This window comes from Theropithecus gelada, chromosome 9, assembly GCF_003255815.1.
Source record: "Theropithecus gelada isolate Dixy chromosome 9, Tgel_1.0, whole genome shotgun sequence".
In the NCBI taxonomy this organism is placed as follows: Eukaryota; Metazoa; Chordata; class Mammalia; order Primates; family Cercopithecidae; genus Theropithecus; species Theropithecus gelada.
Genome location: NC_037677.1, coordinates 25,453,725 through 25,480,744, shown reverse-complemented (window position 1 = coordinate 25,480,744; position 27,020 = coordinate 25,453,725). Strand labels below are relative to the sequence as shown.

General features: G+C 42.8%; 1 protein-coding gene across 4 annotated transcripts in view; it reads left to right on the top strand.

The window, feature by feature from the left end:
- Window positions 1-27,020, top strand: part of KIAA1217 (KIAA1217 ortholog) — an 890,216-nt gene that overhangs the window by 655,878 nt on the left and 207,318 nt on the right. For all 4 annotated transcript variants that reach the window (XM_025397473.1, XM_025397471.1, XM_025397470.1 and 1 more), the window contains one exon: window positions 19,545-19,743. In XM_025397473.1, the coding sequence (XP_025253258.1) occupies window positions 19,545-19,743 (199 nt within the window). The remainder of the gene's footprint in view (window positions 1-19,544; window positions 19,744-27,020) is intronic.

Genomic DNA, 27,020 nt, shown 5'->3' with positions numbered 1-27,020 from the left:
AATGTTAGAAGTAATAGACTGAGAGTAGGAGAATTATTTACAATCCCATGACCCACATAGAATACCTATGTTAATATTTTGATGTGTATTCTTCTCCTATTTTTTTTCTAGGCATATAGACTCAAAGGAAAGAAACCACATGCCATCAAGCACATGCCATTCTTTTCTTATTTATGTTATTTTATTTTTTGAGACAGGGTCTAATACTGTCACCCCGGGCTAGAGTGTAGTGGCACAATCACAGGTCACTGAAGCCTCAACCTACCCAGGCTCAGGTAATCTTCCCACCTCAGCCTCCCAAGTAATTGGTACTACAGGCAGACGCCACCATGCCTGGCTAACTTTTGTATTATTTGTAGAGATGAGGTTGCACCATGTTGTGCAGGCTGGTCTTGAGCTCCTGGGCTCAAGCGATCCTCCCACCTTGGCCTCCCAAAGTGCTGAGTTTACAGGCATGAGCCACAGTGCCCAGCCCATTTTTCCTAATATGATTTTATCCACTTAATTATATGTGTGAACTTCTTTCCCTCCTGTTACAAGATAGGTACTTCATCATTACGTGTGGTTCCTTGATTTTATTGGTTCCACTGTGTGTGGGCAAATACCGTATCATGCAGGGCCTCCTTGTAGATGACTGTAGATTATTTCCTTACGGTCCATTATTAGAAATACAATGGCCGAATCAAAAAGATATGCAAAATCGTAATGTTGTTCATTTGTTAAAATAGAGCATCTTTTTGAGAATGCAATTTTTTTTAAATCTGCAAGTCACTAACATTTGCATCCTTAGTCTGTGTTAGGAATTGTGTACAGTGTTTTACATGGCTGGATCTCACTTCATCCTCCCAGCAACCTATTATGATCTATTGCTACACCAACTTACTGATGAGGAAAGAGGCTTAAGGAAATTAAAGAGCCGTTATGGGACTTCCAAAGCAGGAGACAGCAGGCTTTCAGAAATTTGAAAAAAATAGCACTTTGCATTTCTTGAATCTTGAACTACCTGGAAATTAATACTAAACATTCTCCACTGGTAAGATAGAGAATAAGAATATTAACAGTAAAAAGAAGAAGAAAAGGAAATATGCTTCCATAGATTTAGAAACATAAGTAACAATCTGAGTTAAGGCTTTGGTGATTAGATCTTCATGTTGGAAGATACACTGGATGGCTCAGTGATTGCTGTGTAATTACAAACTTGAGACAGCTTGTAATACAGAGATCTCTTCATGAGATCTTACATTTTTTAGTAATATATTTTCCTTTACCACGATTAGTCTCCTAACTGGTTAAATTGCTTCCAGAGAGTCGAAAGTTGACTCTATGTAAAGTGACATCAGAAAGTCTTTAATTTCCGGGCTGGGCGCAGTGGCTCACACCTGTAATCCCAGCACTTTGAGAGGCCAAGGTAGGCAGATCACTTGAGGCCAGGAGTTCCACACCAGCCTGGCCAACATGGCAAAACCCTGTCTCTACTAAAAATACATAAATTAGCCGGGCAGAGGTTGCAGTGAGCTGAGATCACGCCACTGCACTCCAGCCTGGGTGACAGACTGAAACTTGATCTCAAATTTAAAAAAAGAAAAGAAAAGAAAATCTTTAATTTGTGAACTTTGGGTGAGTGCTTAAATTTTAGCAGCCTCCAGAGTTTCCTGACATCTACCTTTGGTGCTCCCTAGAGATCATCATTTTGCTTTTCCCACCTTTACTGATACTTTTCTTTTTGCTTTGTTATAGAATTATATTTATGATAGAAAACCCTGAGATAGACATAGCAAAAGAAAGACAATAAATATCGCTTGTCATTCAGACCATTTTAAGTAGTGTCTGTGTGTTGTTCATTTCTGGTTCTCTCTACTACATCTGCATATTGTGTGTTTACCCAATATTCATTATTCTTGAGCAACTCTTCTCAGACTCATCAGCATTAGGAAAGAAACTCTGAACCCCTTTCCTTTCCTGCCACATTCAGCCTTTCAGAGAGCTCTCAAGTGCCATTTTGGATAACAACAATGTCTGAAGTTTCTTTTTGCCGTTTTCTTATGATAGCTGATGAATTTATTAGGAGTCTTTAAATAATAAACACTCTTCTGTTTAATATTTACAATATTATTATTTTTGCCATTCCTTGAGGTAGTTGAGTCTTCCTGTTTTCTTAGTAACGTTCCTTTAGCTTTTTTTGTTTTGTTTTTGAAACAGGGTCTCAATCTATTGACCAAGCTGGAGTGCAGTGACACAATCTCTGTTCACTGCAACCTCCACCTCCTGGGCTCAAGCAATCCTCCCACCTTAGCCCTCCCAAGTAGCTGAGACTTCAGGCATGTGCCGCTATGCCCAGCTAATTTTTGTATTTTTTGTAGAGATGGGGTCTCACTGTGTTGCCCAAGCTGGTCTTGCACTCCTGACCTCAAGCAGTCAGCCCACCTTAGCCTCCCAAAGTGCTAGGATTACAGGCATGGGCCACCGCACCTGGCCCATTCTTTTAATCTTGATCTAACCTCTTTATATGTGATAAACTAATTATCATTAGCCTAGATAATCCAGAAGTTCACTGAAAAACCTCAACTCCGGTCTCACCCACTCTTTTTTTGTTTGTTTGTTTGTTTTTGAGACAGAGTTTTGCTCTTGTTGCCCAGGCTAGAGTGCAATGGCGCGGTCTTGGCTCACTGCAACCTCCACCTCCCACATTCAAGTCATTCTCCTGCCTCAGCCTCTTGAGTAGCTGGAATTACAGGCGCCCGCCACCATGCCCAGCTAATTTTTGTATTTTTAGTAGAGATGGGGTTTTATCATGTTGGCCAGGCTGGTCTCGAACTCCTGAGCTCAGGTGATCCACCCACCTCGGCCTCCCAAAGTGCTGGGATTACAGGCATGAGCCACCGTGCCCAGCCACCCACTCTTATTTTTTAAGAACAATTTTCTATTATATAGTCAAAGCCATAAATCAAGCTTCTCAATTCTCCACATTGATTTATCAGATATATGTGAGAGGCCTAATAAAATCCAGTTTGCATTTTTATCGCTCTTATTGCTGGGCTCAAAACTTGTAGGGCACAAAACTTTTCCCACACAGATAGAACCTACTGAGAAGCGAAGAAAGGTTCTCGGTGAGGTTCATTTTGTAATCCTGAGAAAACTTATCTGTGATTATAGGATCCTGAGGCCTAAAGTTCGTGAGCTTGTTCCATTGCATCTTCTGAGAAGGGCTTCCTGCCTCGCCAGCATCCCGGGGACTTCCCTGCTCTGATGCTGGGAGAGTCTTCCAGCTTCTAGGTTTCCATGACCTCAGTTAGCAAAGGCAGGAAAAGATGTAACAGGTAGAATTGGGGTTTGCTCCAACTTTTGGAGGCTTTGAGTAATTGTGTGTTTCTCTTGCCTCTTTTCTTTCTTTCCCTTTCTTTCTCTTTCTTTCTTTCCCTTTCTTTCCTTTTCTTTTTTGTTTTGTTTTGTTTTGTTTGGACAGTGTTTCTCTCTGTTGCCCAGGCTGGAATGCATTGGTATGATCATAGCTCACTGTACTCACTGTAGGCTCAACCTCTGGAGGTCAAGCGATCCTCCCACCTCAGCCTCCTGAGTAGCTAGGACTACAGGTGCTTGCCACCACACCCAGCTAAATTTTTTCCTTCAATTTTTGTGATAATGGGAGTCTCCCTATGTTGGCCAGGCTGGTCTCGAACTCCTGGCCTCAAGCGATCCTCCCGTCTCAGCCTCCCAAAGTGCTGGGATTACAGGAGTGAGCCACCTCACCCAGCCTCCCCTACTTTCTTAACTTTCAGATGGCATTTGTCTAAAGCAATGGCTGTAGCAACTTTCCTTGCCCCCGTTTCTCCAGGTATTTCATTTTCTTTGTTGTAAGTTCCTCTAATGAGGGTCACCTAGCAGAGAGTGGTTGAAGTCTTTTTGTCCCTCTTGGCAGTCTCACTGGGTCTCTGGTCTCTTCCAATACCCCCTTCCCTTGCTGGTCCTCTCCGAAGGGCTGTGGTTGTCCTGGTTCTCTGCCCCCAGCCAGTGTTACTAATCATCTTATAATGAAAACGCTCTGTGATTTTCTTTCTTTCTTTTTTTTTTTTTTTTTTCCTTTTCCCTGTCCATAGCAGCTCTTCAAATCTATCATCCTGCTTTTATCTTACACTTTTATTTACCATGCACCTGCAGGGCTTTATTATTTGTGGTCTACTTCAGGATATTTCTTTCACAGTTGATGAAGCCTGTAAACTACAGAGCAAAGAATCAGAGGGCCCTAAGCAACCGTCACCTTTCTGGTGAGAATATATTCACCTAGAAAAGGGCTTTTATGAGGTCGCTTTAGCTAATCGTTTTTCTAATGGTGTCTCTCCCTTTCTCTCTTAAAGGTCTCTTCAAGTTCTTTTACTTTTTTTTTAACCCCCATGTGCATCTTGGGTAGAATATTTTAGTACAGTTTTTGTCTGGAGACCTGTTGTTTGGGTTTTTGGCTTTTGAGTATAGCCATTTGTGTTCAAATGTTCTTTTATTTGTAGTGGATATTGGTGTCTGATATGTGTGGGACTAAGTTCTAAGTAATATACACACACACATATATATATATAAAATCTACACATAGTGGTGATATGGGTCATGGATATTGTATAATTCAATCATGATGGTACTCAGAGGCTCCTATATGTTAATAGTCCTTATGGATATATGTATATGCATGTGCAGTAAGATATGCAGCTATGACACCCCATTGGCTGATACTGGGCACAAGAGGAAGTCGCTCTTCTTGCATGAGGATTATAGAAATTTTCATTTTTTAAGGCACAAAAAATATTTCACTGCCATGTTTTTTTTTTTTAAAAAGTTGCTCAAAAATGAGTTGGATACAGTGGCTCACAAATGTAATTCCAGCACTTTGGGAGGTGGAAACAGGTAGATCACTTGAGATTAGGAGTTTGAGACCAGCTTGACCAACATGGTTAAACCCTGTCTGTACTAAAAATACCAAAATTAGCCAGGTGTGGTGGTGGGCGCCTGTAATCCTAGCTACTCCGGAGGCTAAGGCAGGAGAATTGCTTTAACTCGAGAAGCACAGGGTGCAGTGAGCTGAGATCGCACCACTGCACTACAGCCTGGGTGACAAAGTGAGACTCTGTTTCAAAAAAAAAGTCAGTGGGATCAATGAGAATTAAAATATTAAATACTGGCACCATAAGCATGGTAAAGCAAAGGCACACTCCGGGGTCCACCAGGTTCAAATATTAGAATTAGTGCCCTGAATTACAGTGTGGATCTTCTGTTCCTGTATGTATTCACCTGCGGTGTGCCCTCCTGCATGACAAAGCATGGGCAGACAGCACTGTACCCACAGGCCTGCTTTTGTGGAGTAACCCAGTGGCCAGTGACCCCAGGGTCAGTGACAATCAAGATGGCAGCCTCGGGCATCACCACTAGACTGCATTCTGGCTAAGAAAGCTATTTCATTTGGGTTGGGTAGGCTCTAGTAAGTCCCCTGGAGCTCTGGGAGAACCTCAGGGACAGTGGGTCAATATGACACACACTCCAATGATACAAGGTTCATTCATAAGCGCCTATGGCAGGTTATTTTGAGGCAAACCCATTGCTAGCTAAGGCTTCAACATGTCTTTCTGAAATATAAGGATGGAACTGTTATCACTTTTCTTTCTTTTGGGGGAAGAGAAGTTCACTGTGCTACATTTTCATCATGAATAAATAGGTGGTCCATTTGGTCAACCTATTCTTTTTCTCTTCATGTTTTCACCCCTTTTCTTTCGTATTTTTTTCTTGTTTTCTCCTGGTCCACAGGCTTTGGAGGGCATGCTGATCTCTCTTCAGGCAGAACTTGACATTCAAAGGTACTTGATGAAAATTGAATCGTCTCAGCGAGTTAGTACTCTACCTGTTCTTTTTCTGCATCGAGTTGCACCCTCATCCTGCACCTTTCCCTCACCTGCGAGTGGCATTCTAATCAGTGTCAGCGACTAAACCAGATGCCTGCACTTTTCGCTGTTTACCCCAATCCCTGATTCAAAACTATCAGAGCCAAGTGCTTGCAGCATTCTGAAATATGTGCATTTCTAAAAATTATGAGAGTCAGCATTAAAATGAACACTAATTGCATGCTTGCTTCGAACTATTTAATTTGCTTTCCACAGATTGGATTGTGGAATCAGCAGTAATGCAACAGCAAGCTGGAGATCTTTGAATACTTGTTTGAAAAGTGGGCATCTCTAAGCAGAGATCCCATCCTTGCCAGCTTGCTCAGGCAGAATACTCATGGCAGTTAAACAGAAGCCTGAATCATTCTGACAACCCCAAAGCTATGTCATTCTGCTTTGCTCAGTTCCAATGTGTCCAATGTTGGGTCCAGATCATTTGACTTATATACATTTTAATAATGATCGTGATGGAAATAAACATATTTCTTTAGAACTTGTGTGCACCAGGCACTGTTCTAAGTGCCTTACAAGTATTAACTTCTCACAGCAACCCTGTGGGGTAGGTATACTATGATCCCCATTTTACAAATGAGGTGATTGAGGCACAGAGAAGTTAAGTAACTTACCCAAGGTCACACAGCTAGGTGATGGCTGTGCTTATCACAGCACACTTAGGAAATGTTCGGCCATCTGGCTTTTGTACAAAAGTGACCTCCTTCCCATTGGTCAGTCTTCAGTGACCATTCTTATCTCTTTACCTTCCCCTTCTTAGTAATTAATCTCATTGATCTCTTTTTAGGGTAACAAGCTCAATTTAGAAAGTTCCTGCCCAGACAAATAAACATAAAAGTTCAAGTTTAGACACTAAAGAGAACTGTCATGTCACATATCATCCCAGTTCTGATGGGTGTTTATCCTTAATTTTATTCTTAATCATTTTCACATTCCTAAAAATTCATGCAAAATAGAGGCATCTTTGTTATTTCCATGCACATGTATTGTGCACTAAGTTAAAATGCAGAAAGGGAAAGGAAGGGCATAGTGAGCTCTTCCTTACAACTTCACACCATGCCGTTAACCTTTCTTCCTACTTTCAGAATAGAGATTTGACATTGCCTGGTGGGATTTTCCCATGAGAAGTAATACAGAGTTTGGGATTCCCTCCTGCTATTCTTTTTTTCTTCTGCTTGAAACAGATAAATCTTCAGTACTGACTTTCTTTTTTTTTTTTTTTCCATATCAGCAAATAATTGGATATCTGAGATTTTTCTTGAAGTGCTTTTTTTTTTTTTTTTTTTTTTTTGGCATTTTCAAGCATTTTAAATTATAATGCTGTTTTTTTGGAGATGGAATAAGATGAAGGTTAAGGTTGGAAATCGAAGGTGATCTTCTTCCCCCTTTAGTGAATGAGTAACTCTCAGATCCTCTCCAGATGTCAAATTCTGTTTTGAAATTGGACGTAATTAGTTACCTATCTCACAAGACCAAGACGAAGGCATGGTGGAACCATTAAAGGATTGTTTGTACCCTTCTCCTCTCACATAGGATCCCAGAAGCTACAGGACTTCCCAAGTACAGTAGGAAGCTGAGCCATCTAGAATCACCCTATCAGTGATTACCAGCTTACTACCGAAGGAAAGCTAGATGCTTGGCCTCTTTTATAATTTACCAGTTGCTGTCCCATGCAACTTTTTTCCAATTACTTCTTATTTTATCAAGTAGATATTCTGATTATTTTATAAAAGTGAGAACTGAGGTTCAGAAAGGTTTCATATGGAGTTGCACTGTGAGTTCATGGCAAGATTGAAGTCTGCTTTTCATAAAATAACCTGATAAAAACAGTAAGTCCTCTCATTATAAATTTTGTCTTCTGTCCATCTCTTCGAACACTGGTATACTTTCCTAGAGCAGGACTAGAGGAAAATCAGAATGTTTGGTGCAGAAAGCTAGTTAGAACTTTCACGAGGTGTTTTGTTTTGTTTTCATTTGAAAATCATTCCAGTGAAATTGCACAGGTGGTGGTGGTAGTGGTTTTGGGCTGGCGGGAGGGGGCGTGCGTTTGAAATTGATAGTGAAATCGATTTCCAGGATGTATGGGGAGGGTCTGGCCAAAAGCTCTGAGCCTTGGTGACCCCAGGAACCCACAAGAGTCCCTCTTGCCCAGTTCCCTGTGGCCTTCATCACTGTGGGGTGGTGAGGACATCGTAAGCTCTCCCATGGCACAGCCCATACCCTCACTGAGGGTGAGGGCCTTTGCTAGCAAGGAAAGCCTCTTTGGTTTGGCAACAATGCAGTTAAGGTTTAGGGGTACCATTCCGTGGCTTGGGATCCCACATCCTCTCCATAAAGCACTGAAGCCAAGGCTGCAGAGATGAGCTTAAGAAAGTCTTTTGTTAAGGAGGTCTTCTAAGATACGTACTTAGCACCATGTTATGCTGGTTGTATTTTCCTTGAGATTTCAAAGGCTACAAGCAGGTTTCTTTCCTTTTATCAGTATAATAACAGCAATCCTCACACAGACACCTTTTATCCTATAGCCTTTTAAAGTGCATTCCTGACTCTCGGAATTACAAAAGCATCTGCAGCCTTGCTCAGACCTCAATCAATGAGGATTTTGGGAGTCAAAGCCTATTCAACTTCTTGCTTGTTTATAAGGCATTACTTTTCTTGTTTCAGAAAGAAAGGGGAGAAAGAATAAATTAATTGTTGTATTCAAGGCAACTTGCAATAAAAAGACATCTACCCTAAGGTAGATACACTGAAAATCAAAAGGCAAAATCTCATAAGAAGAGGCAGCAGATTTTCAAATGTAGGTTCTATGATTAGCTTGGACATTAAATTTAGTTTCAAGCTTCCCAACATACATGATACTTTACATAATTCTCACTATATGACAAGGTAATAATCCTTCAGGAAGCAAAATCATATCCTTTGTTTTAAATTCTAAAAGAAACATTGTTCATGCCTTTATAAAAGGTACACAGATCAGCATAGTAGGCAGGACCAACAAGTAAACAGCAGTGTTCTTCATGTGGTTTTTGTTTTTTTAGAGACAGGATCTTGCTGTGTGACCCAGGCTGGAGTACAGTGGCGTGATCATGGCTCACTGCAGCCTCGAACTGCCAGGTTCAAGGGATCCTCCCACCTCAGCCTCCTGAGTAGGGTGCACCACCACTCCGGGCTAAAAAAAACATGTCTGTTTTTTGTAGAGATGGGGTCTCACTGTGTTGCCGACGTTGGTCTCAAACTCCTAGCTTCATTTATCCTCCTGTCTCAGCCTCTCAAAGTGCTGCGATTATAGGTGTGAGCCACCGCATCTAGCCCAATTTTGTAATTTTGTATTGGCAAATTTGTATTAATTTTGTATGGGCAAGATGAAAAAAACACATCACTGAATACAAGTTGCATGAACGTGTTTCCGAAGGGGAAGAACGTCTGAGTTAATGAGATCCAGACTTGGAACTTACTGATGATCTCATTTTCTAACTTGGTAGAAGGATGCTAAATGGAGATCATGGTCGAGCTAGGCTTTATTTTCTTTAAATAGCTTTTATCTCATTCTGGCTTTGGGGAGGAGTCAGAGAGCAGACAATTCGAGGTGGTATTTCAGTAGAGTTTATGTCATGTTACAGGTAAACCACAAGGCAGGCAGCTGGCAGATTGATGTCTAATCCTGGAGTTAAAAAGGCCACCCTGACTTCTGATCTGATAAGAACCCCTGTCTCCTCTGCAAGGCAACAGATTTAGCACCTCCTCTAGGTGGAACTAAACCTCTTCAAGGGGAAAAAAAAAAGGAATACTGTATCATCTACAAACTATTAAGAGGTTGAAAGGTAGAAAATATCTAGGGGATCATAGAAAATTGCTAAAATTCCAAATTTACCTAGAATCAAATTTTAAGAGCCTTTAAATTAAATTACTGTAATGGTATCAGAACTACAGATGGGGAAGTCTTGTCTCTTTACAAGTTGGAGTGCAATTCGCATGTCTGAAATTGATTTGATGGCCTTGGCGCTTCTTTTTTAACTGTATCGCTTTGTAGAATTGAAAGTTCTTATAATTCTGGATTCTTGCCAAATATTGCATGGCATGAAAATGAAAACGTGTTTCCCTTCCCGTGTTTTCCCCATGCATTTGTGTTGTCATTTCAGCGACCATCTCTAACCACAAGTTCTTAAACCTAGAATCCAATCATACGGAATACACGGGAGAAGACAGGAATGGGCATGAATGCATTCAGGTCACCATAGACAGGAATCCTTCTGGATTCTAAATGTTTTATGGAAAAGTCTTCCCTTCCTCTGATCTATTCTTTAAAAATATCATGACCTATTTAGCAATTCTCTGATTTGTAAAAACAACATATTCTTATTTTGGAGACATAAAGAAAGTATGTCACTCTTATCCTAAGCAAACTAATGCAGAACTGAAAACCCAACGTGGCATATTCTCACTTGTAAGTGAGAGCTAAACATTGGGTACACATGGATATAAAGATGGCAACAATAGACACTGGGGACTACTGGAGCGGGGAGGCAGGAGGAGAGCAAAGGTTGAAAACCCATTGAATACTATGCTTGTTACCAAAACACCAGGGGTTTGGTCTATGTTCTACTGCTCACCAAACAGAAAGCCAATCACTGAGACAAGTACTGCCAAGGAAGAAGGCTTTAACCAGGTGCTGCAGCCAAGGAGACGGAAGCTCAGTCTCAACTCCATCTCCTTGACTGACTAAAACTAGGGGTTTACGTAGCAGGAGAGAAACATAAGAACATGTAAGAAAACAAGAACTGAGGAGGGGCAAAGAAACAATCATGATGAATGAGGGGTGTGGCATCTGGTCTGGTGATCTGGTGAGTTTCAGTTCTTGGATAATTTTTTGAGAGGCCTAAAGGTGTTGCCTGAGGAAGGAACTCAGATTAAACAAATACTAGTTTCCAGCTTTGAGACCAGAAGAGTCAATTTCTTGTTCCGTTTATCTAAAAGAATAATCTGTGGGACTACTGGGTCAGTTTCATGCTCACTACCTGGGTGACGGGATCAATTGTACCCCAAACCTCAGCATTTTGCAATATACCCATGAAACAAACCTGCACACTAAAATAAATCTAAATCTAAAATAAAAGGTGAAATTATTGAAAAAGAAAGTACGTTACCCATTATGCCACCATCAAAAGAAAACTCATGCTTGTTTTTGGCTATATTGTGTCCAATTACTAAATTATACCCCAAAATTCCATTAAAACACCTTTATTATGATTGTGTAGTACTCTGGAGTACACATACATTGTAATTTGTTAACCAGCCTTCCAAATTGTTTCAAGATTTATTTATTCTATTAAAGATGTAATATGTACAGATTTGCTTCCTGACACTCCAATACGAGAGCTACCACTTTTCCCAAATCAAACTAATCTATCCTGGCTTCAGCAATTATTGAGAAATTCATTCTCATCCTATTAAGGGGAGGCATTATCCCCTCACTTGGGATAATGCTCCAAGTGAGGGGATTTCCGTAAGGAAATCTTGGGGAGCTTGTCCAATCCAATAAAACCAGGCCAGAGCCTCTGAGTCTCCTGGGACTCATAGTGAATTGCCTTCCATGCAGCCTGTTTGCAGCCAGGTTTATGGGGACCTTTGCCAAGTATCCTAAGTGTGAGCACCTGGTTTCAGCCACTCTAAGCATGTCACACATCCACCCTCCCAGTTGTGGGTCACTTCTTGCAAATGGAATACAGGTCTTTCGAATTTGAAGAGCACCATCACCAGCCCTGACAACTGCCACCCTCTTCTTGGGTCTGAGAAGTCGTCCACTCCCCTCTTCCTGCCTAATTAGGAACTTCCTCCTTTCCTCTTCTGGAGGCAAGTCCAGATTTCTTTTCCAAATACCTTTACCTTCTCATCCCAGTTTAGGGAGAGAGTCTTCAGAGTGGCCTCTGTAGCATGGAGACACCATTAACAACCCTTCCCTGTGGGAAGACCTTAGAACTTAAAGGCTTGGCAGTTTCCCAGGAGGCGATGGCTAGGAATAGAAGTTCCATAACTTTTTTGTTTGTTTCTGATAACCACAAGGACAAGGCAAATTAACAATACCTCAGAAGATGAATCTGACACACAGATAATACTCTCTGGAGAGTATTTGCATAGTGTGGTGCTTCTTTAAACAATGAGGAACTACCCTTTTCTGCACAGAGGTGTCCTTGTCATTTATTTGTTTGCAGCTGTAGGAGGGCAGGGGGCTTTGCATGGTGACACTGGGTTAGCAGAGGGGTCCTGCCTGGCTCACTTCACTCCACACAGTGGATGCCTCAGTGCAGGGATGACTGTGGCTGGCTCTGTATGAGCCACCCATGAGCACGGGGTACTAGGCATCACTGCCCTTTCATCTTTCCAATCTGATAATGAAATAATACACACAGAGAAGGAAAATGTGGAAACAAAAGATGCACTTGTACTTTGCCCAACTGCTGAATCATCTGATTTCCATCCAGAACAAATGCCATTCTGTTTTCACAGGTGAAAATCGTGAATAATGTCTGGGTACTCTGTGGATGGAAAAGGGAGAAAAGTGTTGAAATATTAGCCTTGAAGAAACAGGATATAAACTGAATGTATTAAGGATATTTCATCAAAATAAATCCTAGAGAAAATGCTTCTCCTTTGTCCAAGTCAGGGAAGAGAAATACTAATTTTCAGACCTCAACTTAAGCTAGGAGAGACATGAGAATCTCAGATATGCACAGTTGGAAGCTGGCATTAAAACGGGGTTAGTGAATATAGATCTATCTTATTGTAAGGTCCAGAAGTTCCTGGTTACTAGTAAGTCTGGCACGTATCCACAGACTGCTCACATGCAGCATCCAGATGTCCACTAAATACTCGATTTTGTGTGTGTGTATATTGTACTATAGATTAACAGCAGGACCCTCTAGTGCGTGCACCCAAGGTTTCTATTAAAAACAAAAGCTGCTGATGTATTCTCCTCCACCACCATTTCTCTGAGTCTTTAATGCCAGACCCCCCCCCCAAAATTACAAGATCATAATAAAACTAACTACAGTTCTCTTCTCCACTTGTGTTGCAGTTCTCACACCCACCTGTTGTATTTTAGAATCATAGGAGTCTCAGTCTATTCCCCAGAGTGAGCATAATTGCAAGAATGGCACTGGGGAGATATTGACTCAGATTTTGCTTTTCTGTCCATAAGCCACAGAAGCTGTGAGAAGTTGCCAAGAAGCCATGCATAGCCAAGCCTTTCTGCTCTTTTTTAAATTTTGTATTCTTCTATTATTTTTTAGAGATGGGAGTCTTGTTCTTTCTCCCAGGCTGATGTGCAGTGGTGTCACCATAGCTCACTGCAGCTTCGACCTCCTGGGCTCAAGCCATCCTCCTGCCTCAGCCTCCCCAGTAGCTGGAACTACACGTGTGCACCACCACACTGCTAATTTTTTAATTTTTTTGTAGAGACAGAGTCTCACTACGTTGCCCGTGCTGGTCTCGAACTCCTGGGCTCAAGCAATCCGCCTGCCTAGGCCTCCCAAAGTGCTGGGATTACAGGTGTGAGCCACTGTACCTGACCACAGGGCTCGCTGTTCTAAACATACCCCTGCTGTTGGTCACAGGACTCACCAGAGAATGGCAAGTGGACACCTGAAGGAAGAAAACCTCCACTGATGCTGTCACCAGGGAAGGGTTTATGTCAGGATGGGAGGGAAGATGGAAGCCAGGTGTGCCCGATGGAGCTCCCTATCTTTCTTCCCACCCTTATTCCTCAACCCAGCATGGACATTAAAGACTGGAAACTAGAAGGAGGGCAGAAAATGGGGGAAAAGGCAACTGCACTGTGGCTTATAGAAAGGACTCTGTAAGCAAATTTAGAAGCATAGAGCTTCCATAGTGCCAGTTTGTTCATTTTCCTTTGGAGTACCATGAAGCAGGAATGGTAGAGAAAACCTAAAGTCTGTGGATGATTTATTTGTTAATTTAATATTTTGTTCCTGGAATTTTTAATAAGAATACCTAGCAACTAAGATGTTCTCTTCAACTGAAATCAGAATTTTGACTAGGTTTAAGTTGAAAGTTACACAAGTGAAAGAAAAGTGTCTGAATGTCATGATTAAATTAACCACATCATTTAATGAGTGCTAGGAATGAGTCATTCCAAATATATTTGCATGTGGAAAACTTCATTGTATTTTCAAATGCCCTGCGGCAAATTGGGCATTAATTAGGATGAAGTAAAACTTCATCACGGCGATGTTGATTTTTCTTTTCACAATAGAATGTAATCTGAAGCAAAGTGAATACCTTGGCTAGCCAGACACCCCACTGTTCCTGGCAATTAACATATTATGTAAAGCTACATTTGCAGGTTCCTTTTCAGGACCTTGGCATTTCAATTTAGGGTTTAAGGATCTGAAAACGGGAATGAAAAATACATCATCAATGCCTCTAGCTCTAACTTTCTTTTATCTTTGTTGTTATCTCCAAATCCAATGGCATTGCAAAGAATATAAATAAATTCAATCCCCCTCGCAAAACAGTGCACTTGGTGAACATTTCAGCAAATATTTGTTTATGATGTTAAAATGAAATCATGGCCATCTTTTAAAAATTAATGCTGTTCAACTATGTTGCATGCACTTGAGGACATAAATGCGGAAAGCCAGATCTTAGCACTACCTAGCTATGTATTTCTGTGGAGCAGGTGCTATAGGATAAATAATTCGAAGGAAATCTCAGTAAACTTTTTTTTCTGGGTGACATGATCTTTTCTTCTTGTGTGATGTGTACTTAGAGTTAGAAAGTTTTGGTCCTGCAAGGGATCTGAGACACCAACTAGCTCAACCTCTGGCCTTACAGATGAGTTAGCTGTGACTCAGTGAGGTTATACGTGGATCAGTTTTTGGCAGAAGCTCAACTAGAACTAGCATTCCCAGACTCCTGGTTAAATAAAAATTTGAGGCAGGGTGCAGTGGCTCACACCTGTAATCCTAGCACTTTGGGAGAACGAGATGAAAGGGTCGCTTAAGCTTAGGAGTTTGAGACCAGCCTGGGCAACAAAGTGAGACCTCGTCTACTGAAAATTAAAAAAATGAACTGGGCATGATGGTACAGACGTGTAGTCCCAGCTACTCAGGAGGCTGAGGTGGGAGGATTGCTTGAGCCTGGGAGATCGAGGCTGCAGTGAGCCATAATCTCACCACTGCACTCCAGCCTGGGCAACAGAGACCCTGTCTGACTGACTGAATAAATTAATGACCAACCAACCAATCTTAACCACTGGTGTCAACTCTGGAGTACACCACACGTGATCTTTGCTCTTTTCATTTGGTAGAATTTCAGAGCAAGCTGCTTTTTCTATTTTCTTTTTTCTTTTTTTTTTTAAGACAGTCTCGCTCTGTCGCCCAGGCTGGAGTGTAGTGGCATGATCTTCGCTCACTGCAATCTCCCGGGTTCACACCATTCTCCTGCCTCAGCCTCCCAGGTAGCTGGGACTACAGGTGCCCGCCACCATGCCTGGCTAATTTTTTGTATTTTTAGTAGAGATGAGGTTTCACCGTGTTAGTCTTGATCTCCTGAACTCGTGATCCCCCCACCTCGTCCTCCCAAAGTGCTGGGATTACAGGCGTGAGCCACCGTGCCCAGCCCGCTTTTTCTATTTTCTCAGTGATAACCCATAGTATGAGGTTACAGGGAAGGTTAAAGAAGATTACCACATGACAATTACTTGGTACAGAGCAGCGGGCACCTAATATGTTGAGTCCTTTATTTCTTCCCTCATCATTTCATTAGGAAGAGAATATTTCTAGAGGGTGAATCACAGATGCAGAAGAGGAGAGAGCTGCATTGAGTCAATTACACCAGCATGTCTTGGTGACAGAGAGTCTCCTTTGAAGAAGAGAAGACTAGAAAGGACCAGTGGGGTTCAGGTGGCCTGACTATACAGACCATCCACTTCCTGCATGACCTCAAAGGGCTTACTGTTTGGGTTCCCAGGTTTGGGGTTGCCTAATGATTGGGGAAGTCTTTACAAGGTTGTGATGGAAACAGGGATCTCCATAGAGCAAGGAGGAAAATCCAGTCTTATGGACCCTTGAGTCCTGCTCACGTGGCTCAGAGAATATTCCCACCATCCTCTGCTTCCCCCTCAGTTAGGAGGAGCTCTCCACTCAGTAGCTTAGGGTAGCAGCTTCAAACACCAAGCTGTAGGCCATGCATGACTGAGAAAAGTTTTCACTGAAGGCAAAACGAGAATGCTAACTCCAACATAAAGAATTTTTCACTAGATCAAACCTGAAATTGTGTTTGTTTCCCCTTTTTTTGGTATTAAAGTATCTTTTCTTTCTTGTGGTAAAAAAATCATACCACAGAGAGTAAGATTTCTTTAATGCCTCTTATTTTGCTAAATAAAATCAACATCCCTGTATTGTAACCCCTCATAAATTTGGGGGGAATTTCTTTTTTTAGAAATTTTCATCTATGAAATATAAAATGATGGGAAGTATTATTATGGAAACAAGCTCCAGAGAGTTTAGCTTTCTCCATGGTTCCTACTAATATGAATATGTGAACATCGTAGCAGCTTAGCCAGGAGGAACCATTAGAATTGGTGTTGGTCAGTGGTGGCTTGCTTGCAAGGCAAAGAGTTATCCCAAACCAGTGCAAGAACAAAAATTGAATTAATTGAATAAATTAATTGGAAGGACCCCACAATGTACTGGAAACGGAAAGTGGGAAGCCCAGGAGACCCCACATGACTGCTGTCTTATCCTTTGCGCTCTCTGAAGATCATGGGGGTCTCACATCTCTATTTTTTAATACAGATTTGCTTTATTTTTTTCTCTGCCCTTTTTCTCTGTTTCACTTTCCCTGCCCATTTTAACCACAGCTTCAAGTTGAAAACTAAGTTGTTTCAAGTTCTCCGTAGACATTGACTAATAGATCCTTTGTCCCAGATCTAAATTTACAGGGGAGAGAATTTAATTGGACCAGCTAAGTTCAGGTGGCTACTTCTTGACCCAATAAGGAAAGACATTTCCAGGGGTGAGAATTTGATTGATCCAACTAAGATCAGGTGACTACTGTTTAGTCCAATCAGGAAAGACCAGGCTGGAGTGGGTGGCCCTGCGCTTTATTGCTCAGTTCAGAGCAACCCTTGCACCTCTCTCTTCTCCTCTCCCCATGCCCCTTTAAATTCGGCAGTTACTGCCCCAAACTCCTTCTGCACTCAGGGTGATGCACCTCTTCGTTCTTCTTGTCCATCTATTGCATATACATTATCTTTTGCTCCCATATAGACCTTATTATATGCTTGACGAGCTCAAGAACTTTTATCTCTGGTGCACTTTTACCCATGGTGCCTAGCACTGTTCCAAAATGCTGTTTTGACTTTTTTTTTTTTTTCCAGCATATCAGATCACAGGGTATTTGGCACAAGTGTCAGCAATTTCCATTGTCTTTTCTCTGAACTAAATGATGTCTCAGCAGCAAGCTGGCATCAGAGGGGAGGGTACTGCGTGTGAGGAAACTGCTAATATGTAGTGATCGTTTTCAGTGAGAACGTGAGTAAGAACAACAACGAAAAGAGGAGTTTACATTTGGAGCTAAACAGTTATGTATAGGAAGTGAGGGAGGAAAATATATAGCCCTACATCTTTGATTTTTCTACGATGACCCTGAACAAGAAACAGATTTGATTTTGATTTTCTTCAAGGATTATTACCTTCTGCAATGGAAAATGACAACTCATCAAATGTATTGTTTCTGCCGTGAGCTACAAAGATGACCATACAGCAGAGGTTATAAATGTAGCCATGTTGCTTAAAGTAATATTATTTCTTGGCTATTTTGCTAAACTGAATCTATCTTCTTTTTTTAAAAAAAATGTCAGGGATGAGGACATCATACCTTGATATTCTGCTGAGCACGGTAAAGAGGAAGCTACCTCACTGAGGACCACATGAATTTGTCTAAATCTTGGTGAACTGGGCAGTGATTTAGGGATAATTTTCCTGGCCAAATACTTGTAATGTGTGTCAAAGCCAGATCCCCATAACAGAAGCGGACTTTGTGAAAAATAAATCGAGGAATACACCACTTTGGGGATTTGCACAGAAAAATTAACCAAAGGAGACAATCTGACTGTTAATGCATGTTCCTTCTGATCATGATATTGGCATGTAATCTGAGCTGAGTTTCCTGTGGAACACCCAGTCATCTTGAAGCCTCATCCCTTAAGAAACACAGGGCAGAAGGTACTGACCTTATCCCTGCTTTCCTCTACGGGAAGGTCCTGAGAGGCGCATAGGAAGGTGTGATTGTCTGAATAATACAATTGATGCTGTTGAGAGGGGTCTTCTTGTACTTTTAGCAAGAAGCTGCTTATCCGATTCTCAAAGGGTACTGCCAGAGTATCGGGCACACCTTGGGCATCCATGAAAGAAATCTGTAGCCCAAACCTCGAGGCCGGACTGGCTAAAGAATTGTCAGCGTACCTTGTTCAAAAATCATTAATAAGGCCGGGCATGGTGGCTCGCACCTTGGAATCCCAGCACTTTGGGAGGCTGAGGCAGGTGGATCACCTGAGGTCAAGAGTTCGAGATCAGCCTGGCCAATGTGGCAAAACCCCATCTCTACTAAAAATACAAAAATTAGCTGAATATGGTGGCACACGCCTGTAATCCCAGCTACTCAGGATGTTGAGGCAGGAGAATTGCTTGAACCCAGGAGGTGGAGGTTGCAGTGAGCCAAGATGGCGCCATTGCACTCTACCCTGGGCAACAAGAGTGAAACTCCATCTCAGAAAAATGAAATGAAATGAAATAAAATACAATAAAATAAAATAAATTAAATATCTCCCTTGCAATGTGAGTTTACTGATTGTAGAAACAGTCTTGGTATGAGACTCTTAAGGGCCAGTTGTGTACAATTTACTCTGGTATGAGTACCTCATCCATCTTGGGTGCATAGAAAAGTATACGGTCCCCTCTGTTGTGAAAGCACTGTTAGAATTTGTCTGGCAAAAGGAATTGTTTGCTATTGCTTTCCTATAATGTGACTTCTCCTAAACCCCCTGTTCAAAATGGACCACATAAGTCAAATAATAAAAATCTTAATGGAGACTAGGTGCGGCAGGTCACGCCTGTAATCCTAGCACTTTGGGAGGCCAAGGCAGGTGGATCACATGAGGTCAGGAGTTCAAGAGTACTCAAAGTACTCAAAGCCTGGCCAACATGGTGAAACCCCATCTCTGCTAAAAATACAAAAATTAGCCAGGCATGTTGGAGCGCACCTGTAGTCCCAGCTATTCAGGAGGCTGAGGCACGAGAATTGCTTGAACCCAGGAGGCGGAGGTTGTAGTGAGTCGAGATCGTGCCACTGCACTCTGGCAATCAATCAATCAATCAATACAATGGAATACTTAAGGGCAATGTTATTTTCCGGTAATTTTCACAACTGATACTTTGACCCACTAGGTCTTTAGTTTTCTCTGTCTAACCCTTCTGATGAACTTTTCCCCCTTGCCATATTATTTTTCCAGATTAATAGAGATGGCATTGGACATATTTTCAACATGATTAATAATAGTCTATTTTCCCACTTTCTTTAAAATGTCTTTTGCAGACAAGGAGCCCCAAACTGTCTCACAGTCCTCAACCACCCAGTCTGGGTGACCCGGTCGAGCATTTATCAGAGACTTCCGCTGATTCTTTGGAAGCCATGTCTGAGGGGGATGCTCCAACCCCTTTTTCCAGAGGCAGCCGGACTCGCGCGAGCCTTCCCGTGGTGAGGTCAACCAACCAGACGAAAGAAAGATCTCTGGGTAAGCTTTAGAAGGCAGTTTCTGATGCCCTTTTCTTACTGAATGCGTGTCTTGTTATACTTCTGAACCTATACCCTTTCATTCAACATTCATTTGATATTGATTTGCAAATACTCTAGTACTGGAAAACTTCATTGGTTTAATATCAAGCATTGAGGATTTGCCTGCTGGGTAATCAGATCAAGTGCAAGCTGGCTTTGAGTCTGGGCATATTCAGAAGTGGTTGGGATTAGTAATTCAAGTCAAGGGGCTAGTAGTATTTTACCTATGTTCCTGCTACTATACAGCAGGAGTCCCCAGTCCCCAGGCCATGGACCACTACCAGTCCTGTGGCCCGTTAGGAACCAGACCACACAGCAAGAGGTGAGCAGAGGATGAGCGAGGGTTACTGCCTGAGCTCCGCCTCCTGTCAGATCAACGGTGGCATCAGCTTCTCATAGGAGCTGAACCCTATTGTGAACTGCACGAGTGAGGGATCTAGGTTGCATGTTCTTATGAGAATCTAACTAATGCCTGATGATCCGAGATGGAACAGTTTCATCCCGAAACCATTAGTGGAAAATTGTCTTTCACGAAACCAGTCCCTGGTGCCAAAAAAATTGGGGACCACTGGTCTACAGTAAATTGTGAGGAACGGGCCACAGAATGATCCTCTTGTCACCTTGCAAACCTCTTCTCCAGTCCCAGAAGCCAGGACAGTTGGCATTTTTACCCAGTGCTGTGGGTTTCCACCAGCCCTGCTGCACCTGTCTGGTAATTCAGTGGAGGAGATGAGTGGCTCCAGAACAAAAAGGGACAGCGTGGCCAGCATCTCCATGACTATTCATAAGAACCTTGAACACAAGGCTGTTCCCACTACCGCGTGAAAGGATAGAGGGGCTTGGTGTGTGTAGTACACAGCTTTTCTGAAAGGTAGAAGGATTCTTTTTATGCTTTTACCACATATCATTTACTTTTTTTGTGTTGGAAGTTCACTTTCTATCTTGCTTGGCTTTTTAAATTTCTTTTTTTTTTTTTTTTTTTTTTGGCCCTTTGACAAAATAGACAAGTCGTGAGGATTTAGACCTCTCTGTCAACTGGGCAGATGTTTCTTATGCTTCACTGCCATGTTAAGGTTCTGATTTGGGTACCTGTGTTTACAAACAGATGGCCTTGGGGCTAAGAGGGGACAGGAAAAGGGTCAACATGCAAAAGCCTTCAGAGTCTGGCACATGCAAAAGACAGCTGAACTCCGTCATGTAAAACTGAGCAAATGCCTTGCTGGGAGAAGAAAGAAGAAGATAGATATGAGAGAAGGTGTCCTGATTCTGTTTCCTTAGCTGCAGATAATGACCCAAGCAGACTGGATTCAGACATTGTCCTAGCTGTCCTAAAAGAAACCCAACCGGGCACAGTGGCTCACGCCTGTAATCCCAGCACTTTGGGAGGCCAAGGTGGGCGGATCACGAGGTCAGGAGATTGAGACCATCCTGGCTAACACGGTGAAACCCCATCTCCACTAAAAATACAAAAAATTAGCCAGGCGTGGTGGCGGGCGCCTGTAGTCCCAGCCACTCAGGAGGCTGAGACCGGAGAATGGCATGAACCCAGGAGACGGAGCTTGCAGTAAGCCGAGATCGTGCCACTGCACTCTAGCCTGGGCGACAGAGCAAGAATCCATCAAAAAAAAAACACACCCACAACTTTGTTATTATTTGTATTATCAATATGAATATTTAACATTAAATTTTGTGTACTTGCTCTTAGTAATCTAAGGTCCTCGTTGTGTAAATGAGAGAAGACCACAGAAAATGTGCTTTTTGTTGATGTGTGTGTTTGCTTGTTTGAGCTCACACAGTTAATTAAATGGCAGCAGTGGGAAGTGCAAGGCTTCAGTTCCCATTAACATCATCTTACAAATGAAGGGACAAGGACACACACAGGAGGGACACACCCAAGGAGCATCATGGGCCAAGACAGTGTCAAGATGACACAGGCTTCCACACCATCACCAGGCTGGGGTTTTCTTTCTGGATTCAAGAAATTTGTGGTTTCTTTTTTTTTTTTTTTTTTCTTGAGACAGAATTTTGCTCTGTCACCCAGGCTGGAGTGCAGTGGCATGATCATGACTCACTACAGCCTCGACGTCCCAGGTTCAAGGGATCCTCCCATCTCAGCCTTCTGAGTAGATGGGACGACAGGCACGCACCCGGATACCTGGCTAATTTTTTATTTTTTATAGAGACAGGGTCTCACTATGTTGCCCAGGCTAGTCTGGAACTCCTGGACTCAAGTAATCCTCCCACCTCGACCTCACAAAATGCTGGGATTATAGGCATAAGCCAGCACGCCTGGCCTGAAACTTGTGCTTTCTTAACTCTTCTCACACTTAGGAGCCAGGCAAGGAATGGGATTTCTCCTTTGTGCTTGAAGGAAATGAGTGAAGCTCAGGTCTCTGTAAAGATAACCTCAGCTTTGCAAACCAAAATGAAGATAAGAATAAATGCCTCTCCGCCTCCCCCCATACCTGGGGAACTTTGACTCTGTCGGATAATAGATCTTTTGTCTTAAAGGAAGGAATTTCCTCTGCAGCCAAGAATGGTTGGCCGTGCAGGTTGAGACTTGCTGGGTTCAGGAACCAAGCTTTGGGGCAGAGAGACTGCAGGAGCTAAGGCCGGCTTGCCCAAGGAATGGCTGAGGGTGGCGGGTGTTTTTGCACAGGGGTGGCCACGCTTCTGCAAATTGCTCCGTTTTACTCAGCATCCTTTTCTGTAGAGTGCTGGTATGCTGTCACAGCAGGCTGAAAAATGCATCTGACCTGTTTATTCTGCCCTCCCTGTGAGGGGCTTTTTGACCTGTCGTTTTTCACTGCTCCTGGATAGAAACAAAGGAACACAGTAAGAGGAGAGGAGAGAAATGAGCAGTTTCTTGCCAAAGCGAAGGGAAGCTCTGGTTCCAGAAAATGAGGCTGGCACTGGGCCAGCTGGGTTGATGTTGCCCTTGACCGCCTCTTTGTGGCCGATTGAGGAATGTCCCCCAAGCCGCACCTGGCCCTTATGGCGTAATCCAGTTGAACCTGGACTGGAAATAGAAAGGAAAATGTGAGTCACAGCAAGTGTAAACGCAGTCTCCCTCCCAGAGGCCTTGCTCAGCTTAGTCTTTGGGAAACTCCCCGCCTCCTGGCCTTATTTAACACACAGACGCACGGGTTCCTGGGATAAATAGTGCTCCCCAGAGAGCCCCGCCATGAGCAAGGGTGTCTCCCAGCACCTGGGTGGCCCAGAAGCACAGCTGCAACTCTATGGGGCCTCAGATATGCAGACTGGATACTTTGAACTGTAACCCCCTGGAAACCCGCTGTTGATGCCATCTGGAAGCCCTGGGTGTCTTTTGGGATCTGTACATTGTCACTTTATCTCAATCCACAGAGTTTTAAGTTCTCCCATGAAGCCCTGTTGACCTTGCCTTTGTTTAAAATGTTGATGGTTTGTTCATCATGGATTTTTTTTTATCATTTTATTTTTTGAGAGCAGCTTTTTAGGTTTGTAACAAGATCGAGGAGAAAGTACAGACAGTTCCCATACACCCTTGGCCTCCACGTATGCACAGCCCCCACCTTGATCAGCATCCCCTACTAAAGTGGTACGTTTGTTACGGTCAGTGAAATGAGACCAACACATTGATATCACCCAGAGTCCATAGTTTACTTTGGGGTTCACTCTTGGTGTTGTGCATTCTGTGGATTTGAACAAAGGTCATGACGTGTATCCACCATTATGGTATTATACAGAATGGTTTCACTTGCCCTAAAAATCCTCTGTGCTCTGCCTATTCATCCCTTCCTCCTGGCTAACCACTCACCAACTGCTCATCTTTTCATTGTCTCCATAGTTTTGCCTTTTACAGAATGTCTTGTAGTTGGAATCCCATGGCATGTAGCCTTTTCAGATTGGCTTCTTCCACTTAATAATATGCATTTATGTTTTCTCCATATATTTTTATGGTTGGATAGCTCATTGCTTTTTCACATGTGAATAATCTGTTTTTATGTTTTGTTGTCACCCAGGCTGGAGTGCAGTGGTGCAATCACAACTCACTGCAGCCTCAACTTGAGGCATACATGAGTCTCCCACATCAGCTTCCTGAATAGCTGGGACTACAGACATGTGCCACCATGCCTGGCTAAGGTTTTGTACCTACAGGGTTTCATCTTATTACCCAGGCTGGTCTCGAACTCCTGGGCTCAAGAGTCTGCCCATCTCTGCCTCCCGAAGTGCTGGGATTACAGGTGTGAGCTACCACACCCAGCCTGAATAATATTCTATAGTCTGGATATACTACAGTTTATTTGTCTATTCACCTTCCAAAGGATATGGTGGTTGCTTCCAAGTCTTGCCAATTATAAATAATGCTCTATAAACATTCACGTGCAGGTATTTGTGTGAACATACATTGCAGTTCCTCTGGGTAGATACCAAGGAACATGATTGCTGGATTACCTGGGAGGCTGCTATTTAGTTTTGTTTTGTCATGGGTTATTGCATTAATTTTGCTTTTTTAAAAATATTGCACAAAGACATTCTTTATCATGGTAACTGAGCTTTTGGGAGATCCTTAAATTTTGCACTGGAAGTACGTGCCTTGCTGACCTCACCCCAGTGCCAGCCCCTCATGTCACCCCAGGCGCATCAGATACTGTTACTGCCAGTCCCCAGCCACAGGGCCTGGAGGAAGGAGAGTGAGGAAAGCCCAGCTCCCGGCCTGTACTCTGGCGCATGGTGCCACAGTTTGTCACTGGAGTCCTTCCCCAGCTCAGGCAGCACAGAAAGGCACCTTGAGGGTGGAGCCAGGACAAGATGAAATCCTCACACCACTCCGGCTCCTGAGAGGGGAGGAAACCTTCCCTCACTTCAGTCTGCCTGTGCCTGGAGATAAACCTGCCTGACTCTTAGTTTCTCCACTTGAATAATTTCTCATTTCTATTGCTTCAGTGTATTTGGGGACTGGGAGAAATGCAGGAAGGCTGAGCATGGTGCATTTCGCAGATGCTGTTAGAAGACATGCAAGAGAGAGAATGGGGAACAGTGGCCATGTTTTGGACCCGTCATATACATCACTGGTGTCTGTGTAATGGTCTCTCTTGGGTGCTGTCCTGGGATGCAAGGTGTCTACTTCTCATTTGAGAGAAGCATTTTACCATTCAGACAGCGCCAAGTGACAGCAACACAAAAGTCCTTTCTGAGGCTGAGAGCCTAGAAATTTACAAAGAAGAAAGGTAAAGAAAGAAATTGATGGGTTCAGCAGCACGGACTCACCCCATCGCCAGGTTCCAACAACCTATCGTGTCTAAATCTCTACTTCCACAGTGGTTGGTTCCCTGCCCTTTCCTCTCATCCAGAGCAAATTCTTTTCAATGGAATTTATGCCACTTCTCCTTTACTCTCTCTTCAGTGAGAACAGAGAAGACCAGGAGAAAGGAAGACTAAAAAGTAAAGTGAAAACCGCCTTCCAATAGAATTTGGTTGCAGAAATAATTTCCGTGAAAAATGGTCCTGCTGATATTAGGTCTGGAGTCTTAATGATGGAGTAGTTTCCTTTTAATCATGGTGCTGTCTTAGAAATGCCTGTCTGGAATGTGACCATGGGCGGGGGCTGGTGTCTGGCCGCTGCGTAGTCGGCCTTCGGGGAAAGGGTAGCCACAAGATGTTCCCACTCTTCTGTGAGCCCTCAGGAATTTGAAAATAAAACTCATGTGAAAACAGGAACAACAGCAGCCACTTCTTGATGCAGGCAGATTCCTTTGTTGACCATATTCTGAATGCATGACTTTAGAAAAGAGACCTCACTGACCAGCCCAGCAGCCAGAGGTGTTCCCATTTCCATAACAAACTGCCTCTGAAACACTCAGACTGAAAAATCAAAAATGATCTTAAATGGCATAGGAGGATTTTAGACTGGTTAGAGGGGGAAGTCCCCCCGCGGGGTGCATTATTGAACATCTATGTGGCTGTTCTTTTATTCCAACATGATTAACTTTGAGGCTTATCATTCCCTATGGGAATTTAAGGAAAAGAAGTCTCATAATTGCCAGAATCTTCCATCCTGTGTACATGCAAGGCTGAGTAGGAAATCAGGGCAAAGGAATTGAGGAATTGTCTATCTCTAAAGATGAAAACAAAGGAGGAAACAACTGTAAGACTAATGTGAGACTGTCTGAATGTGAACAGTTATTTCTTGAATATTCAAAGATTTATTTATTTATTTATTTTAGAGACAGGGTCTTGCTCTGTTGCCCAGGCTGGAGTACAGTGCCACAAACAAAACTCACTGCAGCCTTGAACTCCTTGACTCAAGCAATCCTCCCACCTCATCCTTCTGAGTAGCTGGGACTACAAGTGTACACCACCATGCCCAGCTAATTTTTCTGTTTTTAATTTTTTTTAGAAATGGAGTCTCGCTGTGTTTTCTTCTGGTCTCAAACTCCTAACCTCAAGTGATCTTCCCACATTGGCCTCCTAAAATGCTGGGATTACAGGCATGGGCCATGGCACCTGGCCCAAAAGATAAATGAATTTTAAAGAAATAAAAAGAACTATTGCTCTGTAGAGTACGTGAGGCCAGGCGCGGTGGCTCATGCCTGTAATCCCAGCACTTTGGGAGGCTGAGACCGGTGGATCACAAGGTCAGGAGATCAAGACCATCCTGGTTAATGCAGTGAAACCCCGTCTCTACTAAAAATACAAAAAAATTAGCCGGGCATGGTGGCAGGCACCTGTATTCCCAGCTACTCGGGAGGCTGAGGCAGCAGAATGGCATGAACCCAGGAGGTGGAGCTTGCAGTGAGCCGAGATCGCGCCACTGCACTCCAGCCTGGGTAACAGAAAGAGACTCTGTCTCAAAAAAAAAAAAAAAAAAAAGTAAGTGAAGCATTTATTAAATTTGTTTTTCTAAGGGCTTGTAGTGATTGAAAGGGTAACACTGTAAAAACAAAAACTTGCAGTAGAGAATTTCATAGCAGGTCAGTAAGTTCATGGTCAGGCTCTTAGGCTGCTAGCATAGAAAATGTCAGAGCAGGCAGAGATACAACAAAAAAAGAGAATTTTAGACCAATATCCCTGATGAACATCGATGCAAAAACCCTCAATAAAATACTGGCAAACCGAATCCAGCAGCACATCAAAAAGCTTATCCACCACGATCAAGTTGGCTTCATCCCTGGGATGCAAGACTGGTTCAACATATGCAAATCAATAAACGTAATCCATCAAATAAACAGAACCAAAGAGAAAAACCACATG